This window comes from Pleurodeles waltl, chromosome 4_1 (assembly GCF_031143425.1).
Source record: "Pleurodeles waltl isolate 20211129_DDA chromosome 4_1, aPleWal1.hap1.20221129, whole genome shotgun sequence".
In the NCBI taxonomy this organism is placed as follows: Eukaryota; Metazoa; Chordata; class Amphibia; order Caudata; family Salamandridae; genus Pleurodeles; species Pleurodeles waltl.
The window spans coordinates 561,978,101-562,003,360 of NC_090442.1; the positions used below are offsets into that span (position 1 = coordinate 561,978,101).

At 40.7% G+C, this 25,260-nt stretch overlaps 1 protein-coding gene across 10 annotated transcripts in view; it reads right to left on the minus strand.

Moving 5' to 3' along the window:
• FOXP2 (forkhead box P2) overlaps positions 1–25,260 on the minus strand; it is a 261,065-nt gene that overhangs the window by 226,018 nt on the left and 9,787 nt on the right. For all 10 annotated transcript variants that reach the window (XM_069228942.1, XM_069228948.1, XM_069228946.1 and 7 more), the window contains exon 2: positions 23,313–23,490. In XM_069228942.1, the coding sequence (XP_069085043.1) occupies positions 23,313–23,480 (168 nt within the window). In that variant the 5' untranslated portion in view covers positions 23,481–23,490. The remainder of the gene's footprint in view (positions 1–23,312; positions 23,491–25,260) is intronic.

Sequence of the window (25,260 nt, forward strand, 5' to 3'; positions counted from 1 at the left end):
TCGAACGAAAGTTCAAGTTTACAAGATATTTCCCTGAAGAATCCTCAGAATTCTTCCCCTAACATTAAAGCCTTCAACGTGCCTAAGGCTCGCCCCTGTCAACAAATATACAACCCAGTGAATGTTGACATATACTAAAACTACATTTTCGTTCTGTACCGGACTCACAAAAAAAATACATTATTCTATATGATATTCAGCTAAGTGAACTGATACTAAAAGCAAAATATTTAATTCAGAAATTACAGAAGTCCACAACAATATGGAACACGTATGCTTTTTCTTCATGTTGAATTGTCAATTTGGTGTTAGAAAACTCCATGCAGCACACATGTTTGTCAATGGAGTTACCGAACCACAGAAGAGCCGGTGATGCCCTGCGCAGTGTGCAGCTTCAATGAACGCTGGGGTCAATTATGTCAAGGAGAGTATCCTTACTACTGGTACCGATGCTAGTGGGACATAAACATGCAACAGAAACCAACAATATTTGTTAAATTGGAAATATTTATTAGATGTGAATCAATGAAGGTCAAACAAAGAATGAGATATACACACAACACTCTAGAAGATGAACCATCAAACCTGACCCATGCACTTTTTTATTAACCAGTAACTACATCAAAAAGAATTAAAAAAATGTGCTTTATTTTCTTTGTGCAAGTCACAATTAAACGCAGTTTTGCGTAATGTTGTGATAATTTCCTAGAATTTTAATAAAGCAAGGTACGCAAGGTTCACACTTCCCTAATGAACACATCTATCACTGTGGGACTGGAGTCGCTGATGTAACCATCTATGTTCACAACCCTTTTCAACACTCTGCCCTGTAACACAAGGACTAATAAAGGCTACTGTAAGTTTTGCACATTCTGCATCGAATCGCTCAGCTCCCTCCACATTTCTGAATATGGTTTATGTTATTATTTTTGAATCATTGCTACATCCCATTTTGCAACAGCTTTGTACAGAATTTCTTGGAGAAACTCATATCACTCATATATTTAAGAGCATAATTTGACTTCACAAGGAAGTCTCACTGTCAGAGTTACAGTTGGCAATGATAAGGGTGATTAACTTTCTGTATAATGTGGCAAACGTAATATTCCACTGGTCTGCCATTCCTATTTAAGTACTGTCTGATCCTCCTTCAGAAACAACTATCAATACTCTGGGACATTCAGGAATACAAGCATGAACTCAATGGGCTTTTTAGTTCCAATGCTGTAGCATAAAGCATACTCAGGTGTGTAATCTTGGTAGTGATTACCGTGGATATCAAAATAGCCAACATTCAAATTCTAAAACCTTCCACAAATTTGTTATGAGCACGCTTGATTTGTGTTTACTAAAGCTTTAATTAATGGCTAAAATGTAGTCTGAACTGTGCACCACCAATGTAGGATCCAGCAATCTTAGCTGGCTAAATCCTCACAATGGCCATAAAAACTGTCTGCCATTTTAAATCTGGGTGGACAGAGTTGTTTCCATTCTTCTGTTGTGGCCATAAAAAAATTCTCTAGATCATGAGAATTATGTCTCTCTTTCAACATCAGAAGTTCTTTTAGATCATTCTAATTTTTAGAATCAAATCAACCAATATGTATGCCTGTGAATGTGCCTTTGAATGCTTTTAATGAAAAAGTTTCTAGTTATCCCAAGAAAAATACTAAACAACATGGCCACTAGGCCTTTTACTTGTTCAATGAACATTTGCTTGTCTGGTCATGTTAGCAGCAAACAACATATATTTAAATGGATGTAAATCATCTTATCTTAGAATTGACTACATTTAGAAAACTTTTACTTCCTATGTCTTCTGAACCTCAAGGAGTGGCCACTATTTCTGTGCAGTTTAAAACGTCTCTGTATAGTGGCAGATGTGTTCCTAACTCTTTTACATGGTCTGTATGTAAACCTAAATTAAAAGGCTACCCTGTGATCCAACATAAGAAGGCACATATCACTAGATAATGCCTTCTGTTACCTTTTCCAGGTTTTTTGTAAGTTCAGATACAACCTGGTCAAGTGGAGGAGGGTATGTGTTTCATATCAGTTCATGGCACTGGCAAATTTGTTCTTGACCTGTCAGCAATAGGGTGATCTTCCCTCCAACCTTTTGCCTTCCTCCTCTATTTTTTTGATCTCATTTTTGCTGACCTTAGGACTCACTAACCAGTGTGCATGTGCTTACTCCTCAAAACATGCTAACATTACCTTATCCCCAATTTGCATATTTCATTTGCTTGTAACTGTAAGACTGTAGTAAAGTGGCACTCCCACAAGCCCAGGGTCTCTAAATTAATTGCTACTAGTGGGTCGGCAGCAATGATTGCGTCACCCACTCAGGTAGCAAATTATACTTGTCTCACGCCTGCCATTGCAGCCTGTGTGTGTGCAACTTTAAACTGCCATTTTGGCCTGGCAAAATAAACCTCTTGCCAGGCTTCAAACTTCCTTTTTAATACCTATACGTCACACCTGGGGTAGGCCCTTGACATCCCAGAGGGAAGAACACAATGTATTTAAAAGGATAGACATGTACTTTTAAGTTTTATATGCCCTGGTAGTAAAAAACTCTTAAATTCATGTTTCAGTATTGCAAGGACTATCTCTCCCATAGGATAACAATGGAGTTGCCTTATCACATTTTAAGTGTAATTTTTAAAAGGGAAGAGATGACCAGTTCAAGTTGGTGTCTCTGGAACCACAAATTAAAATATTAGCTTAGGGGAAAGCTGGATTTTAAACTGCAAACCTGAAAGTTACAATCTTAAAAAGTTGGCATTTTTCTGCCTTAGCCATTTAGTTCCTATAGTGTATCTCGGGTTGCATGACTCGCTGTAGCTGACAGATGGGCTTTGTGTACTCCTCCTAGATAGTCACACATAATAGGGAGCTTAGGTGTGCCTGGATGGGCTGTCACTGGCAGGATGGGAGGGAAAAACTAGGCACAGCCCAACTTACACCTGAATAGCCTATGTCCTACCTCCACAAAAAAACGGCATACCTCCTGGAGTAAGTTCAGAGCCAGAACAGGGAAGGCAACCTGGGGAAGTCAATGTTAAATCTCTAGAAACGTCTCTCCCACTTCAAGGGCACAACTGGGTATAAATACTGGCCATCAGACACCAACTCTTCAGTATGCTTCTGGACCTATGGATACTCTGTCTCAAAGAAGGACTGCTGTGCTGCAAAAGGACTGCCATTCTACTGGACTGCTGCTCTGAAGGAGCTGCTGCGCTGCTCTGCTAGCCTGCTGCCCTCTTGCCTGGGTGAGATAGACTGGACCTGCATCCCTTGTACCCAGAACCCAGAGTCACTCCCGAGGCTAGCTGGCTGGCCTCCTGATATGAAGCCTCAGGGACACAACATGGCCCCAACAACCCTGCATCTGCAGCTGGACTCTGCCATCTGTGGGTCTACTTGTCAAGTGGTGCCACCCCACTCCTGGACCATTCAAGGTGGACTTAAGGTACTCTACAGGTCTCTGTGGATCCAGCGAGAATGACACATCTCCTCTGCTGGGCAGAGCAAACCCAAGTAGAACCAGTGCATCATCTCTGCTGCATGGATTGGACCTGTCACAAAGACCCACACTACACTGCAGCCTCTTTGGAACCACCACTGTGAGACACATCCTTGGCTCAGGGCCTCACATCCTTCATCCACAGCAGCCTTGAGGATGTTACCGGATGCTGCATCACAGCCTCGCAGCTCCTCAGAACAGACACATTGTCCTGATTGTGCCCCGCATCCTCGATGCTGAACTTTGTATTGCTATCTCCATCGCTGAAACAAGTCCTTGCATCGCAGCCTTGCCATATCTCAGAGCTGACACATCGTTTTGGCTGTGCAACACATCTTTGACAAGAATCCTCTCAATGTGCTGAAAACCAGGATTAAGGTACTGTGTTCAGCAGGCCTAACTCGGTCCCTGTAGCCGTTCCGCGCTACATCGTGGTAGGCCTGAACTTGTGACTAGATATCCATAGTTGGTGCTTTGGTTTTTTTTGTGCTATCTTGCCTAAAAGCTTTGACAATCACATATCTCCAATTCTACTAATTGGATTTTTGTTGTTTTCACCTTGGTTTATTTATTAAGTTAAACTAAACATTTCTAACCTGGTGTGGGTGACACTTTTTTGTGTGTTCACTGTTTGAGGTGTTGCACGAATACTTTACAAGACCTCTAAGTTAGCCTGGATGTGCTGTGCCAAGTTGCCAGAGGGTTGAGCACAGGTTAATTAAGAGTTGGCTTGTGTCTCACCCTGACCAGGACTATGGTTGCCGCTTGTCCAGAGCTCACACCCCAGCCAACCAGTAACCTCATTTTTTTTACAGCTGTCCATCCTAATGTCTATTCTTTCTGCAGTTGTCTGGTACCTTCAGCATAAAGGTGTTTACAGACCTGTTGAATTAGAAGTAAGGTACTATGGAGGATTCTTAATAACTCAATGAATTAGCGAGTTACGAACCGTCTTTCTAAATTACTGAGCTTGTTGGCTTTAACCCCTTAGCTGCTGGGCCTTTCCCCCCCCCAGTGCTGAGCCCTTTTTTGGCTATTTGGGGTAGTTCGCGCTTAGGGCTTCATAACTTTTTGTCCACATAAGCTAACCACGCCAAATTTGCGTCCTTTTTTTCCAACATCCTAGGGATTCTAATGGTACCCAGAGTTGGTGGTTTCCCCTGGAGGAGACCAAGAAAATAGCCAAAATACAGTGAAAATTTAGTTTTTTCCAAAAAAATGGGAAAAAAGGGCTGCCGAAGAAGGCTTGTGGTTTTTTCCCTGAAAATGCCATCAACAAAGGGTTTCTGGTGCTGAAATCACTATCTTCCCACCTTTCAGGAACGGGCAGACTTGAATCAGAAAACCAAATTTTTCAACACAAATTTGGCATTTTACTGGGACATACCCCATTTCTACTATATTTGGTGCTTTCAGCCTCCTTCCAGTTAGTGACAGGAATGGGTGTGAAACCAATGCTGGATCCCGGAATGCTAAACATTTCTGAAAACTAGACAAAATTCTGAATCCAGCAAGGGGTAATTTGTGTAGATCCTACAAGGTTTTCCTACAGAAAATAACAGCTGAAATAAAAAAATATTGAAATTGAGCTGAAAACAACAGCTATTTTTCTTTATGTTTTACTCTGTAACTTTTTCCTGCGATGTCAGATTTCTGAAAGCAATATACCGTTTTGTCTGCTGGACTCTTCTGGTTGCGGGGATATAAAGGGCTTGTAGGTTCATCAAGAACCCTAGGTACCCAGAGCCAATAAATGAGCTGCACCCTGCAGTTGGTTTTCATTCTATACTGGGTATACAGCAATTCATTTGCTGAAATATGAAGAGTGAAAAAGAGGTATCAAGAAAACCTTTGCATTTCCAAAATGGGATCAAGATAAGGTTTTGAGGAGCAGTGGTTATTTGCACATCGCTGAATTCCGAGGTGCCCATACTAGCATGTGAATTGCAGGGCATTTCTCAAATAGACGTCTTTTTTACACACTCTCTTATATTTGGAAGGAAAAAATGTAGAGAAAGATAAGGGGCAATAACACTTGTTTTGCTATTCTGTGTTCCCCCAAGTCTCCCGATAAAAATGATACCTCACTTGTGTGGGTAGGCCTAGCGCCCGCGACAGGAAACGCCCCAAAGCGCAACATGGACACATCCAAATTTTTGGAAGAAAACAGAGGTGTTTTTTGAGAAGTGCCTACCTGTAGATTTTGGCCTCTAGCTCAGCCGGCACCTAGGGAAACCTACCAAACCTGTGCATTTCTGAAAACTAGAGACCTAGGGCAATCCAAGGAGGGGTGACTCGCGGGGCTCGGACCAGGTTCTGTAACCCAGAATCCTTTGCAAACCTCAAAAAGTGGCTAAAAAAACAAGTGTTCCTCACATTTCGGTGACAGAAAGTTCTGGAATCTGAGAGGAGCCACAAATTTCCTTCCACCTGGCGTTCCCCCAAGTCTCCCGATAAAAATTATACCTCAATTGTGTGGGTAGGCCTAGCGCCCGCAACAGGAAACGCCCCAAAGCGCAACGGGGACACATCCACATTTTTGGAAGAAAACAGAGGTGTTTTTTAAGAAGTGCCTACCTGTAGATTTTGGCCTCTAGCTCAGCCGGCACATAGGGAAACCTACCAAACCTGTGCATTTCTGAAAACTAGAGACCTAGGGCAATCCAAGGAGGGGTGACTCGCGGGGCTCGGACCAGGTTCTGTTACCCAGAATCTTTTGCAAACCTCAAAAAGTGGCTAAAAAAACAAGTTTCTCACATTTCGGTGACAGAAAGTTCTGGAATCTGAGAGGAGCCACAAATTTCCTTCCACCCGGCGTTCCCCCAAGTCTCCCGATAAAAATGATACCTCACTTGTGTGGGTAGGCCTAGCGCCCGCGACAGGAAACGCCCCAAAGCGCAACGTGGACACATCCAAATTTTTGGAAGAAAACAGAGGTGTTTTTTGAGAAGTGCCTACCTGTAGATTTTGGCCTCTAGCTCAGCCGGCACATAGGGAAACCTACCAAACCTGTGCATTTCTGAAAACTAGAGACCTAGGGGAATCCAAGGAGGGGTGACTTGTGGGGCTCGGACCAGGTTCTGTTACCCAGAATCCTTTGCAAACCTCAAAATGTGGCTAAAATACCACGTTTTCCTCACATTTCGGTGACAGAAAGTTCCGGAATCTGAGAGGAGCCACAAATTTCCTTCCACCCAACGTTCCCCCAAGTCTCCCGATAAATATGATACCTCACTTGTGTGGTTAGGCCTGGTGCCTGCGACAGGAATAGATCACACAACGGTCAATGTTGGTCCTTACGTGAGGCAGCTGTTGACCCTGGGGTGATCCATTCCTGACACAGGCACTAGGTGTAGGCACTCAAGTGGGGTAGTGTTTTTATCAGGACAGGTGAGGAGTCACTGGGTGGTAGGAATGTTGTGGATCCCAGCATATTCCTGTAGTTTGTGTGACAGAAATGCGAGAAAAATAGAGTTTTTTTTCAACATTTCAGCTTTGCAAGGTATTCTGGGTAAGAAAACTTTGGGGAATCCACACAAGTCACACCTCTGTGGACTCCCCCGAATGTCTAGTTTCCAGAAATGTTTGGGTTTAGTGTGTTTCTCTATATGGCCGCCGAATTCAGGACCAAAAACACAGGTGCCTGCCTTACAAAACCAGTTTGTTTTGCCATGGACAATTTTGATGTCTCCACAATATGATTTGGGTGGTGGAATTTGGGGCTGAACTAAATTGGTGAGCTCCCAAGAGAGCACTCTCTCTCTGCTTGCCGCCGCATTCACCTGCTCTCTGGGTTGGCCTAACCCACTATTACCCAGTTGCACGAACAGCTTGCTAAGGGACAGCAGGACTGTCCTCATCACCTCCCTCATAATGTACTGGAAGAGGAGTTTTCGAATGGGACTCCGCTGACTGAAAAATCACTCCCAGAGTCTGCGCCATTGTCCTATCCCTCAGATGCTGTCTCAGTATCTGATGTCTCAGTCTCTGATCCTATGTCAGAGCGGTCCTCTATAACCCGAGTGCAGGCAGCAGTCATCCATCAAGATGCCATCTCTGCTATTGGCTAAACTGTTGCTCTAAAACACTAGCCTACGTAGACAGTCACAAAATCGATGGTGTGTGTGAGATACGTGCAACAGTAGAGGCCACCTTACCTGCGCTTCTTCCCTCAATCAGCACGTACTTTCAAGACACTCAAAAAACACCTTGTCACATACCATTTGTCACAGTCTTTAGCACCTCCTGCGCCCAGTCCAACAATCATTATTGGTGCTCCCACTCCCTCCTCCTCGGATTCCCTCATTACCACCCAGCAAAAGTGCCCTTCATCTCTCCATAGACTTTACTAATGTACTCAGCTATTTACATAAAATACAGATGTGCTCTTTGCAGTAGGCATATAAACCTTCTGCGCTTCTTTATGGCACTAAAACTGCCACTAGACAAGTCGGACCCTTTTCCCCCCAGGGAAACCACACACATATTGACAAAAGTGATGTATATATGACAGCCAACCACCTGAAACTCAACTCAAGCAAAACCGAAATAATCCTCTTTGGCCCTCACCAAAAAAACCTGTGACCCCCCCATGGTGGCCCACCACGCTAGGCCCTGCACCCACCCCCGCCAACTACGCACGCAACCTCAGCATCATCCTAGACTCCTCCCTCTCTATGACCCAACAAATCAACGCTCTTACCTCCTCATGCTTCAACAAACTCCGTATACTGAAAAACATTCAAATGGATCCCCACAGAGACCAGAAAAACTGTCACTCACGCACTCATCAGCAGCAGGCTTGATTACAGAAACCCCCTGTACGCCGGCACCGCTCTAAAACTCAAGTGCAAACTACACGCATCCAGAACTCAGCAGCACGACTCATCCTCGACCTCCGCCGACACGAACACATCTCTCCACACCTCAAATCCCTCCACTGGCTCCCCATGGACAAAAGGATCACCTTCAAGATCCTCATCCTCGCACACAAATCACTCCACAACACAGGCCCTGCCTACCTCAACGAGAGTCACCTTCCACACCCCCACACGAAACGTCCGTTCAGCTGACCTCTCTCTCGCCTCTGTCCCCCGCATCAAACACACCACCACCGGGGGCAGATCCTTCTCCTACATTGCACCCAAAACATGGAACGCACTCACAACCCACATTCGCAAGACCCAAAACCTACTTCTTTTCAGGAAGGGCCTCAAAACCTGGCTTTTTGAACAGTGAACCTCCTAGCCCCTTTCCCTCCCTCCGTACCCCCCCAGCGCCTTGAGACCCTCACAGATGAGTAGCGCGCTTTATAAATCTCTTTGATACAGATCTACCTATATATATATATATATATATATATATATACATATATATATATATATATATATCTACATAGATATATCTATAGATATATCCATGTACCTAGATATATCTATCTACATAGATATATATATATAGATATATACATATATTTTTTTTAGTTGTTGTATGGTTTCCTTGGCGGCCAAAATGGCCCCCAGGGAAACCCCAGCTGTGCTGCGATCGGGGGCCAGGAAACACTTTCAGGAAGGCCTCGTAAGAAAGGGGAGACACTCCCCTTTCTTACGAGGCCTTCCCGAACGTGTAAAAGGCCGTTTTCCCCATGAAAGCAGGAAGCGGCCGCAAGGCTGCTTCCTGCTTTCATGGGGAAAACACCTTTGCAACGTCAGCGCGCCTCGCGGCGCGCTGACGTCACAAATGGGCGGGTGGGGGGCGGGGGGAGACACGGTAGCTTCCGTGTCCCCCGGGGGGAGTAAAAAAAAAAAAAAAAATCCTCGGGTGCGACGCACCCGAGGATTTATTAATGCCCTTCCTGGTGTCGGCCACTGGTCGTGAAGAGGTTAAATAGATTTCCTTCAGATTTAACTGTTTGTACAGAACACCACAGGGCTTCATGCTTACTAAACTGCAGTTTAACATCTACAGACACATTTGGGTGGGATTAAGAACACTACCTATCCTTCCTACGTAATTCAGATGTCAGAACTATCATTTTTGTGTAACAATCAAAAGGAAATATTTCACTAAGTGTTGAAGTGCTTGATCACTCCTTGAAGAATGGAAGAGCATTGGGAGGAAAATTCCCACTTTTAATGCTGCCAAGAAATTCCTGTTGCATCTCCAGCAACAACTGAAATCATAAAATTGTATGAAAAAAACATGCATTTCTTATTGGTCATAGTGTTACTCTCGTAGACATGAGATTCTAAAAATATTCCTCAGTAGCCAAACAAGAATTTATTTCATATTGATTCTGCTGTTGGCGATGGATTTGTTTTAGCTGAGGCTTCTTGGAAGCATCTTGACTTTTTTACAGAATATCTTCACGTTCTTGCAGTGCTTACCTTTGTGATCTACACTGCCAACTACACTATGCCAGTTTGGCACAATTCAAGATGCCTGGGACAACATGGTGTCTGAATTTTCCAGAGCGTTTCTTAATTCATTGGTTAGGTTCTGCGCAGACTTGAGCACACAATGACTGTTGATTAGATCTAGTATCAACTATAGTATATGGTATAGTTTTGCATGGAATGGAACTGCATATAATTGCATTTTGTGGTGTGGTGTAGTGTGGCTTGGCGTAAAGTAGTGTGGCATGGTATGGAATGGTATGTGACACATATCTCAAGAATAAACTTGAAAACATCCTGCAGAAAATTAAATACCCTGACTTGTGACCATCAAATACCTATTATCTGCATGCCATGTTTTCCTACTTGAATCCTACTCAAAATTGCATGGCCTTAATTGCCTTCTATTCAAAACTGCATGTCCTCAGGGCTTGGTTCTACATGCATGTCTGTGAATTCCATTACATCTTAAGCCATATCCAATAACCAACCTGCTCTTTAGAAACTGGTAATACCTTGCTTGAATTCTATCAATACTCTAATCTTCCTCTGCTCTGCCTTTTTACCCAACTTTTCTTTTCTATGAGGTAACATAGCCCCCATGCTATCATATTTAAGTATGTTTAATTCCATCACAAAGAAGTTGGGGTAAATGTACTGATAGGTTTCTTTTGATGACAATGTCCAAAGCCATCAACCAAAAAACACTAACTAACCAATATTCTTCCAGTCCTGGAGACACATTAAGGGGCATATGTCTACTCTGTTTGCGCCAAATGTGCGCCAAACATTTTGACGGACATTCGGCGCAAACCCTGCCCCATATTTATACTTTGACGCCCGACCCCGCGGATGTCGAAATTCCACCATGTGCGTCATTTTTTGGAAGGGGGAAACTGCCTTGCGTTAATGATATGCAAAGTAGGCGTTCCCTTCCAAAAAATTACTTTAAGGCCCGTGCGCCTTATTTATACCCCAGCATCATTTTGACGCACAGGAAGGGGTGGGCCTTAAAAAACGGCGCACAGCCTGTTGTGCGCCGTTTTTTAACGCCTGGGTCAGGTCAGGCGTTAAGGGATCTGTGGGCTCGGAAGGAGCCCAGAGGTGCCCTCCCCTGCCCCAAGGGACACCCCCTGCCACCCTCGCCCACCCCTGGAGGACACCCATGGATGGGGGGACCCATCCCAGGGAAGTAAAGGTAAGTTCAAGAAAGTATTTTTTACCTTTTTTTAAAGTGGCATAGGGGGGGCTATTTTGGGCCCCCCTACATGCCACTATGCCCAATGACCATGCCCAGGGGACAGAAGTCCCCTGGGCATGGCCATTGGGCAAGGGGGCATGAATCCTGTCTTTGCTAAGACAGGAGTCATGTCAATGGGGGTTGTGGATCAAAAAGAAATGGCGCAAGTCCGGTTTGAGGCCTGATTTTTGGCTCAGACCTGACTTGCACCATTTTTTGACCCACAACCCCCATTTTCCCATACACCGGCGCTGCCTGGTGTGAGAATTTTTTTTTTTTTACTCAGACCAGTCTGCAGCGGCGGCTAACGTCATTTCATAAATAAGGCGCACGCATGGTGCGTTGGAATGGCGTTAGCCGGCGGTAAAATGTTTGACGCACAACTGCGTTGGCGCAGTTGTCCGTCAAAAAGTATAAATATTGCCCAAAGTGTTTCAGTGACTCATCAGGAGTACTAGGGGCTATATACCTGCAATTTCAATGCAATACAATATAATACAATAAAGCTTCTCATAATGTCTATTTAGGGCTAGCTAAAGCTGCAGATAAAGGAGGCTCCCTTGCTGAAAATGTAGTGACTGAGGCCAGATTACAAGGTTGGTAGTCCGAAGACTGCCAGCCTTGTGGCGGCTGTCGAACCGCCACATTACGAGGGTGGAGGGCAGACCCGCCAGTCTCTCGCCGTCCCATTCAGGATCTTAGATCCTGACGGGCTGACGGCGGTGCAGGTTGCAATCAGCCAGGGCAACGCTGAACCTTCTTCTCCGCAAGACTTTTCATAGCGGTTCAACTGCCACGAAAAGGCTGGTGGGGAACAAGTGCAGAACACAAATCACTGGCAAACTGAATCACTATATGGAAATTAATCATGATATGCTTCACCAGCAAACTTGTAAGACTTATGTCTACACTGTATGGTAGCTAAACCGCTGGCTAGGTACTCCACCTGTGTAAGGGTTTCTTATTTAAATTTGCTTGAGGTCTTCTTTGATACCTTTCAGAAAGCATATAGAAAAGCCTAATAAAATAGTCTTGGATTTTTTCTGTATTTTTCTCTTTCACATCTAATTAACCATTTAGTAGGCTGGCATGTGGTTTTGAAATGCAATCTAGTTGGCAGATTTTGCATTGCAAATCGTCTACAAGGTGTAAATCAGAAAATTCAACAAGGCATGTTTTATAAAAGACAAATTAAATAGTGTTTTGATAATGAAAGTGAAGTGTTAGGTTACAATGCTATCAAATATTCGGGGTTCTTTGCAAAAAGATTTACCTAGTTATATGCGGTTATGTAAAGTTGTCAGAGATATCGGTAGACTATTTTGATATACGTATTTTTAGTCATGATTGTGGTCTTGTACCAAAGCAACTGTAAACTAAATTACTCTCATTGGAACTAATATTTTCTATGTGTCAGTAGAGCATAAAAAAATCAGTAGCTGGTGGATGACTTAGAGACACTGCATGCAAGTAAAGCAATAATTCCTCTTGTATAGCATGAATTGCATGTTAAAGTCTCTCATTTGATAATATCTTCTACCTTTTACCCAGTTGTGTGGAGAAGTGCAGAAACTGCTTATTCTGACAACAGATAGACGAGGCTAAGCGTTTTCTGAACTGTAATATAGAAGACTCAGGGACATATTCATAAGCCCGTAGTGTCACCTTGCGCCACATTAGCGTCATTTTTTATGACACCTGTGTGGCCGAACGAGGCCAAGATCGTCGCTCCACATTTACAAAGTGGCGCAATGCATACATGGAGTGGTTCTTTTTATGATATGTGAGCAATTGGCCGAATGGAGGGTGGAATTATAGCATGGTAGTGCTCTATTTCTGTTTTTGTCATCTCTCAAATATATAAAGTACCATCTGCCATTGCTGTGATATTGTTTCACTTTTTCCCATCTGGGGGTGACTTTCAAAATATTTCTGAAGTTTCCATCATAGGCTGAATTCTCATTGGGTTTGTGGACCTGTGCAGTCAGCAGACCAAATGGAAATGAACATATATTAGGTAGGTGTGTCACATTTCATGAGTTGTGAAATTAATGGATCAGATGGAAAGTCTGTACCAAGTTCTTTGTGTTCTTCTCAATCGGTAATCATGCCTACTGATCAGCAGAAATAGGTGTGCTGTGGGCAGCTGGTGAGAGTATCTGTCACAGGGTGCCCTAGTGGCTATTTAATTATATGTATGGGAGTGTTAGATACACATTCAGAGCTCTGTCTCAATGTGTTCTGCTGCAAGGTGCTGTGCGGCGTCTCTTGATAAGCAGTGATTTTGTAAGCATGGCAATACAACACTACATTTTATATCAAAACTGCATTGAAGGTGTGTGTAATGTCAAATGCAGACTGGATAATTATCTGAATAGCATGTGATTAGATACAAGTGCTGGTATGAAATCAAATGATGAGCTTGAATTCAGCCCTGAGTAATTACCAGTGGCTGGCAAGCCATCCATCACTTGTTTCCTTCATTGTGCAATCAAAGGCAGAGCCATGAATGTCACCGTCCTCTTTAAGATGCAGCAGCAAAACTATGTGCTGCCTCACATGTGTTTGTGGATTTCAAATAGTGAGATAGCAAATGAGCAAAGCCACAAAGTAATGCAGCACAATAACCGAGCCACAGCTAAGTAGAATAATTGGAAGAGAAACTGAGGCAGTACTGAAGACCCTGATAATAATGTCCTTCTATATCACTTTAGTAGGTTTGTCGGTCTGCTTATGAAAAAGTGACAGGTGTCTTTTGTTAGACAGTGGGATACATAATGCCAACTGGGATACATAGAATACATATTCAAAGACTTCTGAAATGTAGATCTGTTAGTCATTTACTGTGGTTGAATATGAAGACTAAATTTGTGAGAATGGGCATAAGCCATTTGTAAGAAATGCGTTTCTTCTCATCTTCACCACAGACAACATTGGGACTTTCATCCTTTTGATTCGTGCTTGCGGACTATTGATTCAGAAGTCTTCTAATAAATCAACCATTAATCAAATAGTAAGCATAGATGTTCTTCCAACAAAGGTGTTCAACAACTTCTGCTAATGGTCTGCTGGATTTTTGTGAAGGCTGCAGTATGGTTTAAAATATCACCAATTCTAATAGTAACTCATATCTCTTTGAATCTAATTCAATTACCTTAAGTTTTTCCAAGATGAGTACCAAAGATTACTATGTCTTGAATTTTCTCTTTGAGAAAAAGAAAAGTAAACAAAACTCTACTCGTCATGGACAACATAATAAAAAGTGCTATTCGTTTACTATATTGTCATAAATATAAATTATAGTTATAAGTCAGTTATTGAAGGTCTGCTGTCTATTTGCTTAGGTTGTAACAAATTAATTGATGTTCTTAGAGTATGTGTTTTAACTTCACAGTCAGTTTCACTTCTAGGTCGCAACAAAATAAACAAGCATGTTGATTCAGGGCCAAAGAATAATTTCAGACCTGTACAAACAACAAAAGTGCCCCATGACCAAAAGAAGGTGAACATGTAAGATTAAGTTGGCTGCACAAGTACCTTATGTTTTTTAGAAGTATAAACTCATGTTTGGTGTTCTCAAATAGTGAATTTACACATATAAATGGATTTGCTCACATGTGCTATTATGCACCTAGGGGTCATATTATATGTGAAAAAAACTCATTCCACAGGCAGGTATTTGACTATCTAGGGAGAGGAAATATGGGCAAGTAGGTGATCACCCAAGGGTTTTGCAGGCACATTCTCACCCTGATTACAGCCAGAGATGTATTTATCAATGGTAGGAACAGGTCTCTATCCAGGGAGGAGATAAAACTGATTCTGCTACTTTGTTGCAATTTCTAAGTATGATGCCAATGAAATGCATTTTAGATGAGCCTCTTGGACGGCTTGCATACATCTGCTTCAAGAATTGTTCCTGGTTGTGGTACTGTCCTTACTGAAAGCAGAGTTTGGAGATACTTCTAATTGAAGTGCCCTTCAAATGTAGGTTGGTTTTACATCATCAATAGGATTTTCCATATAGCATTACTGAGTGGTAAATCTTACTGGTCCCTATGTAATCTTCAAGTTGAGGGGCCCCCACATAATTATGTAGTAGTATGTTTGGAACTATACGAAGAGCATGGTAAGGTCTCGGAGAAGGTGGTCTCTGAATCGAAATGTGTACCGATGTTGTTTTTAATACTGGTGTTTGTTTAGTTAAACCTAAAGAGGATGAAGAACTTGGTTAAGATTTCTTCTACATGTGAGCTTTATTGTGCCAAACAGGAACATTCATTAAATGTTTTTGTACTTTAGAGTAATGATGTTTGATGACAAAGAATGGTGGGGTTTTCATTAAAAGCTGATAAATTCTACTTATATATTAGAAATTACAGCAAGCAAAAGTGCAATCCTGAGAAAAATAAATATATAGAAATAAAAAAGTAATAGCAAGTGTATACCGCAGTTGGTTGTGATGACTCATTAGATGAGGTCTTGATAATGTTGAGAAATGTACAACATTAGTGGATATTAGGCTGTATCATTACCGTTCTGGATATATTGGCAGTACACACAAATCGATTCCCAAATGCGTGCAGTGTAGGGGATTCCCCACTCGGAAACGTATGTTCTGCTCACAGACCAGTTTTAAAGTGCAAATGCACTTGAACATGCATTTATTCATGCACAAATACATTGTGTTTACATTTCTGCAAGTGTAACTATCTGTTAAGGGAGTACTTCTGGAGAGCTGCAACAGATGCAGCTTCCAATGAGCACTCGTGTAATTCTCCGTGACTTTTCAAAAAGTCAAAAATTTACTCAGGACAGAGGTATAACTACTCAGGACTCTAGGTCTGGCTTTTTCTTTAAGAAACAAGCCCATGGGATTGCATATTTATTTTGACTGTGGCACGATGCTCTCTGTACGGATACACTTCAATAACAAGTAAAAATTCTATGAATGCTAGTCCAGCACTTTAGTTTAAACAAGATCTCATTTGTCTTAAAAGAAATAATTTTATATAATGTGGATAGAAAAAAAGATCATAAGCTATTTAGCAGTGAGTGCCCGCACCATTTCAAAAAAGGTTCGGCGAAAACTAAGTCTATTTTTTGTTAACCAACTAGTCAATTAATACATAGTCACTGCATGAAAAAGTGGAGGATAACTTGCTCCAGTCATTGAACATTTGCAGCATTATACCTTTAAGTACTTCGTACAGACAGACTAACAGACAACACAGAATCGGCTAAAAATAATAACTCTACTGCGAAAAATGGATTAGAGTAAAACAGGAAATAAATAAAATATTCTGTCCGCAACATGATCGCAGGGATGTTTTAATATCAAATATTACTGATGCTACATGTTCTCGGATACTGGAAAAGACTATTATTCCACGTGCAGTACTGTGGTTTTCTCCTGGCTTAAAAACAACACACCACAAGAGATCAGGCATGAAATGGTCATAAGTATTAGTTTCCAGTAGATTTCCCTTTTCTTTTCCAAGCTACAGCTTGACATTTTGCAAACTCTCGAGAGACTAAACAGTGAAATCGAGTTACTGCAGGAGTGAACTGTAAATTCTACGAAACCATGTAATATATCTTAACACAGATGGACACAGTGCATTAAAATAACTGTGGATGATAATAGAACAATGGCATCTGTTTTGTCTGGGGAAGACAAGGCACATCAGCTACACTGTCAGTCATATCATATATCTTTAGTGTCATCATGTGCTAGACGACGACTCTATATGTCAGGCCAAGTGTACACTTCTGTAGGGATTACTGAAAACAATAAAAAGTTAGCACTGAAAAAAACATCTGAAGCAAAAAACGTCCCCGGCGACCACAAAGTCAAGGTGCCTAACAATAACTTACACCATATGATGTGCGAGCAATCCGAGTTTAAGTCATTTTAATGGCCAGCTAAAAGGTAAGTCTTTATAAAAATCCACATAAATCCGTCTCAAAACATAAATAAGTACATGCTGGCAAGCTGAATGTCCCCCAAATCACCACATACTGAAACATAACAGTACTCCGCATAAATGCCTCTGCTGCAAACATTTCACTCTGCGCTATAAAAGTAAATGAGCTTGTTTGAATAAGGGTGTATAAATTAATCCAGTCTCCTCTTCCTATCTGTACTGCGTAAAACCTCAATGATGATGGTTTCTAAATTATGCTCAAGGGCAAATTAAAATTTGCATGAGAGTTTTGCTTGATGAGCTGGATGTTGTAGAGACAACATCATGCAGTGTAACTTTTAATTTTGCATATTTCCCCAAAGACTGCAGACTACATGGATTATAGCAGAATGGAAAACCTGGCAAGCAGCTTCCAAGTGAACAATGTATCTTCCTAAGTGACATTAATTAAAACTCCCAGTGGCCTACTAAACACCTGACAAATACAATAAGTGTTGTGCACTCGGTGTAGGCAGTCTGCTAACAGGATACAGTTGCATGTGAATTGAACTGGAAGGCTACGTTTTTTAAACAAAATAGAATAGTACAGGGCACCATACTATAAACAATGTTGACATGAAGACTGAGGGCAGTTCACCCTTGTCAGCTGGGGCTGTGCCACTATTTGACCCTTTATAACAACTAAAAAATAAAGCATCTTAACCCTGAATTATTTGAGGGTTAACGCTTTGCTTCTGCATCATATGTAGTGTTAAACTGCAAAGCAACTCGGCATAAATGTAACCAAAGGTATATTTGTGATAAATATTTTTAGTCGAGAGGTCATAGGTGCACAGCTACTTTACATGGTCACCAGAAAGACTGCTTAAAAGAGGGCAGACTCATAGATTTAGATTTCACAAATGCCTCCAAATAAAAGGAAATCACAGTCATCTGTGGTCAACTCAAAAAATATACAAATTGCTGAAAATGAGACTCCACAGCCAGACAGGGAAAGCTAAAAGGAAGCTTGTGCCATGAATATAAAATATTGTGAACTTAACATAAAAATTCCAGCCGTTACTATATAAATTCTCAATAGACAGTGTCAGCCACTTAATTTGCAGGTACCTAGTCCCTAATGCCTCTCTTTGCAATGTTACTTAGACTTTCTTCAGTGCTAAACCCAGAAAAATGCCTGTCATTTGCTGTCAGATTTCTCATCTCAAATTCTCCTCAAGCAACAAAGTCAGGTTAATTGCAGTCACTTTTACATTCACCAGCAACTTACAGAGTCAGCGCACAGTAACAATTGCCTGTGAAATGAGAAAAGGCGCCCCGCGCGAGATAACAAATGCGAAAGGACTGAATGCAAATACAGGTAAATAAAACCTAATAGAAAACACCGCCTAAATTTAATGTAACAACCATTCGACCTCATTAGTTGAACATGTTCTTGTCATATTCCTTCAGTAAACGCTTCCATGCAAGACAGCCACAATGAATACACTACCACTTGTACCAGGAGCGGATGCAACTTAAGAATAGACTGAAGTTGTTTGACACTCTCAGGGAAATTAAACTAAAATACTCCCCTTAAGTAATTCAAATGTATGTTTCAGACTGAAAGAGTTAGGTCATTGATGATCAAAGGTGACCCATGAGTTACAGAAACATGACTGCAAATTTGCTATAGAACATGCTTTGGAATTTTTCTAGCACATATGAGATGATCATTTGACTTTTAAGTGTGTCACTGAATGCATTGAGACTTGAGCATGGAGGAAGAATAAATGTGGGTTTGGAAATGTGGTGGCTTTACAACTAAAAGATTCACAGCTAGCATTTGCCATCTCCCCCTAACCCCCCACTCCCAGCCTTGCAAATGAAGGTTTGGGAAAAGATAATAGTTTTCAGCCCTGAGAATGTGAAAAAGTTAAGGAAGGACAACCTATGAGGTAGTCCTCAGGTGGGGAAACAGGAAGTGTCCCCTAGCAAGCACTGTCACATGGCAAATGCCATTACGGCAAATGCATAAATGAAAGTAATAGTAATAACAGTAATAATAGATCGTCGCATCTAGGGCACTCTACTGTTTGTCTGGCCTCTAGGCACTGATAAAAGGTGTTCATTACTAACTAACTCAACTGCGCAGGCTTTATCGACCTGCAAAGTATGAAAGGATGGGTGGCTCCACCTGGATTCAAGCCTGTGACCCCGAGGTTACTCCCAAATCTGTACAACAGATGCAATAGGCTAACAAAACTATCTTTCAAGAAACAGATTTGAAAGGAGACTATGGTTAAAAACGAACTGCCGAATTTCCTTAGAGGAAATTAAACTGAGTTTTGTAAAATTCGAGCACCTAATTTTATTAGAGCCTAATCCATGCAATATTAAAATGTGTGCAAGATGGGTGGGTTTTCTGCTGTTGTGTAATCTACTTTGGCGTTAACGTTTCATTGTTGTAGTGGGCTGGTTTCACAGGAAGAGTACATTATTTACAGAACCGTCTCTTTGAACATAGATACAATAATTTGGACACAAGGTGTGCACCCAACCTTTCTGGAAACAGGTGCACTGAAGATACATAGAAACTGAGCCTGTACTTAAAGAGAAAAATGCACAGAGAGCCCTACTCTGAAACTCTGAAATTGTGTGACTGGTGTGTAACCTTTCCCATACTACTGTACCTCTCATCTAGCTGAACCCTTAAATAAGAATGCTGGTAGAGGGTTCTGTAACGTGTAATGTTTGATAACGCACAGTGGCATCTTCCTGTATGTATAAATCATTCCTTCTGCCCCTTGGGAGCTAGTAGTCACTTCTGGGTGTATACTGAATGAGCTATTGGAGCCAACAATGTAGGCGCTGAGTCAAAAATAAACACTTACAGCTGGTGAATACAGTTTGGCATGATCCCAAAAACATATTTATTTAGCATAGTCAATCAAACATATCTCGTGTAGGACTACTGCAGTGCAAACTGAAAAGGATGTATAAAAGGAGTATAATCCTTATTCTTCTTTGCAAAAAATATATATATTTATTACAATGATTCTTATACTCTATAAGAATAACTATGCAGGCCAACAGCTACTTATTTTCAGAAATCACGGATGTATACATGGATTAGGGCTTAATGTGATCATTAACAGTAAAGTAGCACATAAGGAATGTTTTCGACACAATTACCTAAGACACCTTCAAAGCAACGGCATCACATGAGAGTCTAAAAGATTATCTTGGTGGCAGTTACTTAATGAAGACTGAAAATGCAAGCTCAAATCCATTCAGTCAAAGTAATCAACATTTTAGCAACGACTTTGACCTCAGTGACATAAACAATTAATTCTTCCACCCTAATATCGAAATAAAATTCTACATCTAATGCGGAATAATTTGATCAATTGAATTTAATCAAAACAACAGCAGAACTACCCTTTTCCCACTTAATGCTGATTCTAATGCTTAACGCTGATTTAGCGAGATTAAAAATCAGGATGAACAAAAAGTCTTAAACATGTAGTAAACTTTTAAGAAGACTGAAGTGCTAGTTAATACGCAGCATCATATGAAAAGGCAATGGCAAAAGTCAAAATTCTATTCTGGACAGTGGGCAAACACATTTTTTAGCATTTAAAATCCACACCTACATAAATGTCTACATGGCCATTTCGAGTCATTTACATAAAGGATTATTAAATAGTGAAATTGCTGTTTGTGATAGCAATAAAATCAATAATCACCAAATTTAATATTACAAAAAGCTGCTAATATATCTCGTCACATGATTGTGAAATATGTGTAATCATAGGCTATGCTACAATCCCATCAAAGATATAGTTTTGCAAAGCAGCATTTGAGCAAATTCTGATTCTCTCTAAATGTAATTTCAAAATGTCAGGTGACCTGTTAAAAACTTAACAACCTGCAGGAGCTGTAGGCTTCTTACTCTACAAATGTATGGAAAATGTATTCTTTGTGGAAGGTTCAAACTGTGTGATTCCCCTCCACGTGATGAAAGACATTTGAAACTTGGACCTTCATCCTAGTATCGTAACACTGCTCTCAAATCAGCCCAAATGGATTAGTACGTCTGAGAATACCTTCAAGACTCATTTTGTCACAACTCTGCCTTTAAACATCTCTAACGGTGTTGTTTACACAGCATGTGCAAAGCTTACCCGAAATAATACATTTCCAGTGGGAGAAATGTGGGTGAGTACCAGAGAAGCAGGAGGGCAGAAGATGTTGCCAACTACCCTGCAAAACCCAACCATTGTCCCAGCACTGTTGGGGTTTCAGCGCAAGTGAACTGTAGTAATCTAATAAGATCACACAAGACATGAATTGCAACTGAGATTCTGACTAGTGAATCCTGTGGCACATTTTAAAGGTCCTAAATGAATGAAATGTTACATTCATAACACAAAATATTTCTTATTTTAAAATGTTAAGAAGAGTGACCACAACTAATTAGTTTATCGAAAACAAATGTGGAGGAAATTTACTAGGACAAGTCTAAAAGATAAACAAGTAAGGTTTGATATTCTTAATTATCCAACGTTTGTAGCAGAAAAAACATGTATAGTGCCCAACTTTGGTGATTCTTGAGAGTCTGACAATTACCTCATAAGATATGCCTATTGATTGTCCTAATAAACAGTTAGGGCTTTCTTAAATCCATAGAAATTGTCACAATATACACATTTCTACAAATTATATCAATTTTTAAGCCTGAAATTCGGCGTTATTTTTCCAGACTATATTTATATACGCTGCTATGATGTCAGACATTAAGCATTTTATCAATGAATTTTAATATGAACTTTATAAATGTTACAATAAATGCTATTCATTCCCAATCTAGAAGTGAATTGCGTGATATTATTAAATTTATGACTATGATAACAATGCTTGAGTTACCTGTTTATCTGTTATTTAAGTCACTGAGAATATATGTAGGTCATTCCCATGCTCATGTTAATTTGGTGGCGATAAAGAGATGATCATCATCTCAAATGTGTAAAAGTTGAAATGCCTGTCTTACATGCATAGAGGGGAGTTTTAAGTCACTGGAGAATCTTTTGACTACATTTATATTTTTTTTACATGGTACCTACATTTCAAACTCATAACGGAAAACATTGTTCGATCATCTCAAATTTGCTGTCACAATTTTCCCAAGGACATTACATAGGGGTTTTCTTTATCTTTTGATTGTCATTTTCGAGGCAGAAAAAAGCTCCAACAATATTTTTGTTCGCACTTAGGCGTCATCACAAATGCCCTGTAGAGGAGTGGTGCGCCAAGTCAGTTGTTTTTGAACAAGGCATGCAAAACAATGATTTTATACACGTAATCCAATAACCTGCCTATTAATTGTACTTTGTTACAAGGATCAAATCGTGTCAGGTGCTCAAGAATGTTGCTAAAGACAACAAATGTACATGCGGCAAGACATTCAGTTTTCTGAGCGATCTTTAATATCAGTTAACTATCATCAGACATACAAAGTCTGTGCAGGAATCTCTGCAGATCTACCACAATTAAACAGAGCCTCAATCAACTAAACAGGACATGAAACTTTTATTTTGATAACATGCATAACGCTACGTTTGCATTTTAGAAAAACTGAAATAATATACGCTGCCAGTACCAACTGGAGTTTAATCAATGTTTTCTGTACAAAAACATGTTTATTACTATCGATAATAATGCTTCTAATGCACTATTGTCATCATTATTAGTAGCACTGACTATGGAGCTCATTCTAACATGCCAAGGGAGCATCTACACAAGAGGGTATTCTGTTTTTCACAGTTCATATTTTGGAACAATGACCTGCAAATAAACATTCAGCCTGGCGATCCTGCAACAAAGGTGGCCCTCTGGTGGAAGGCGAGGTATCGCACTCACACTACAGGCTCGTGCTCTACCATACATAGAACCAGACAGCGCAAAACATCAGCTGCTCGCTTCCGAACGCACGTGAGCCAAACATTATTTTTGCACAAATATAATAAAAATACACTGAATAAGATCTACAGCAACGTAAAACTGCCATTGGTAATAAGCAAACAACTCACCCCCGTTTCGCAATGCACAAAAACAACAACAAATAAACAGGGCTTTCTGAAGTCCGGACACTAAATAAAGTTACACCCGCGGCGAAAAGCTCAAAACCGGAGAAATCGTGGTATTTGGTTCCGACAGGCACGAGGCACAACAAAACTTACCTGCTGTTGTTGCAGATGCAGCAGTTCCACTGTGCTTACTTCACTGCTCGTGTCGCCACTTGATCTTCCATCTCGGCTGCCTGCATCTAATTGGCTGCTTAGAGTGCTCATTCCATTTTGATTCATTGAACTGTTGCTTATTGTCTCTGTAGCAGATTCCTGCATCATGGCTTAATACCTAAAAGTGATTAAGAAGTATCAATTAACACACGCATTACACCTTCACACTCCCATTAACAAGCTGTCCCTCTCTGCCAATTACACAGCCTGCATTTTCAGCACAGAAAAAAAAGCCTGCGAGTAATTTACCAACAAATGCAGCGCGAGCTCAGCTTTCATCCGGATACTTATCGTTGAAATTATGGTTTCGGTAAGTACTCTTTGCAAAGCTACATTAAACAGCCCAAATAACACCCTGTGTGCAGCAAGCGCATTTATGAATAGCTGCAATTCAAGTCTACATACAAAACCATTTTAAACGAAGGGAAAACTACCCTCCACCCTCCAAACACCCCGCTCTATTTCCTATTATCTGGCTTTAACAACCACGGATGACTATGCTGCCTCATTTAAAATATTCACTATCTTGATTCTGTCAAGATTTTACTGCATGTCGTGTGCAGGGCTATTGTTTAATGATGCACAGCTAATCATACAAAATTAAAATTTTGAACGGGTGTTGCAAATCATGTGGCATCCACCAATGATAAATAGAATAATGGGCTTTCCCTTTTCTAGCTAAATAAAATGTGCCTGCAAGGCATGTTAAGAACACGCTGCTGCTCGCAATACGTCAGATATTGCCTATTTTAATCAAACAACTGATATTCATTTATTTTTCTGACATTTAAAACATATAATACTGTCCTTCCTGGAAAGTAATTAAGCTTATGCATGAGAAGCAATCAAACTGTTCACTTGAAGATGACTTAAAACTCCATTTTAACATAGGCAAATAAATGAAAGAAATAAAATTAATTTTCGTGGCATGTATTAGATATGAAAGCCAGAAATAAAATCTATCAAAAATATCACTAATGATTGTGCTAAAAACAGCATACATTATGCATATTAGCTTCTCTATAGTAATAAATGTTTTATTATTTTCACTGCATACATACATATACTGTACTTTCTGGATAGAAATGAGAGGCCCTGCCAGGATCAGTGGAACCCCGCTCAGAAAATAAAGAGGCACCTTGCCCTTAACAAACCAGAACGTCTCTGTACATTTTGCATCAACACTATACACAGGTTGCATTCTGTTCTGAACTCTGTCCAACTGTTTCACCATATGCCAACAGAGTTTAAGATATGTACAAGTGCACAAGCTCGAGTCTATTTTACTAGATTGCAAGAAAAGGACACTGTGCATTATAAAACTATGAAAGCCATCAGATTCTAAAAGACAGATCGTTGTCATAAGAGTAAGTCTGATCTATGCAATACCATTGGCTTGCCTATACAGCTTAGAATCGTCTTTTTCCAATTCATTGTTGTAAGTTCGACACATTTCCAAGATGTATTTATGGGTGTGTGCTTAGACAAAAAAAGCAATCAGTTCCAGTCAAAAGTTGCAGGCAACAGTTACCAACTGAGGATTTCCCACTCCATTATATGCCAATCCAAATTTCAAGTCCATAAAAATAAGTCTTATAATTGAAGCTGCTTTAGTCTTAACAATGCCATTCAATAAACCTTTTGCATGAAACATGAGCCCTTGCCATAATTCTGAAATGAAACATTTTGAAAACACTATATAAAAAACACAGCAAGCATAGAAGAACTAAGGTCCTCATCCTAAAATGTAATGGCACTGGGCAAGGGTTACTAAGGTGCACATAAATGAAGGGGTGAAAGTTAGCCCGAAAATCTAGTGAACGGGTTCTAGCCCAGGTTTGTGTGGCAGCAAACAGTCCTGGTAATATCGAGTAGCACGTCAATGTGA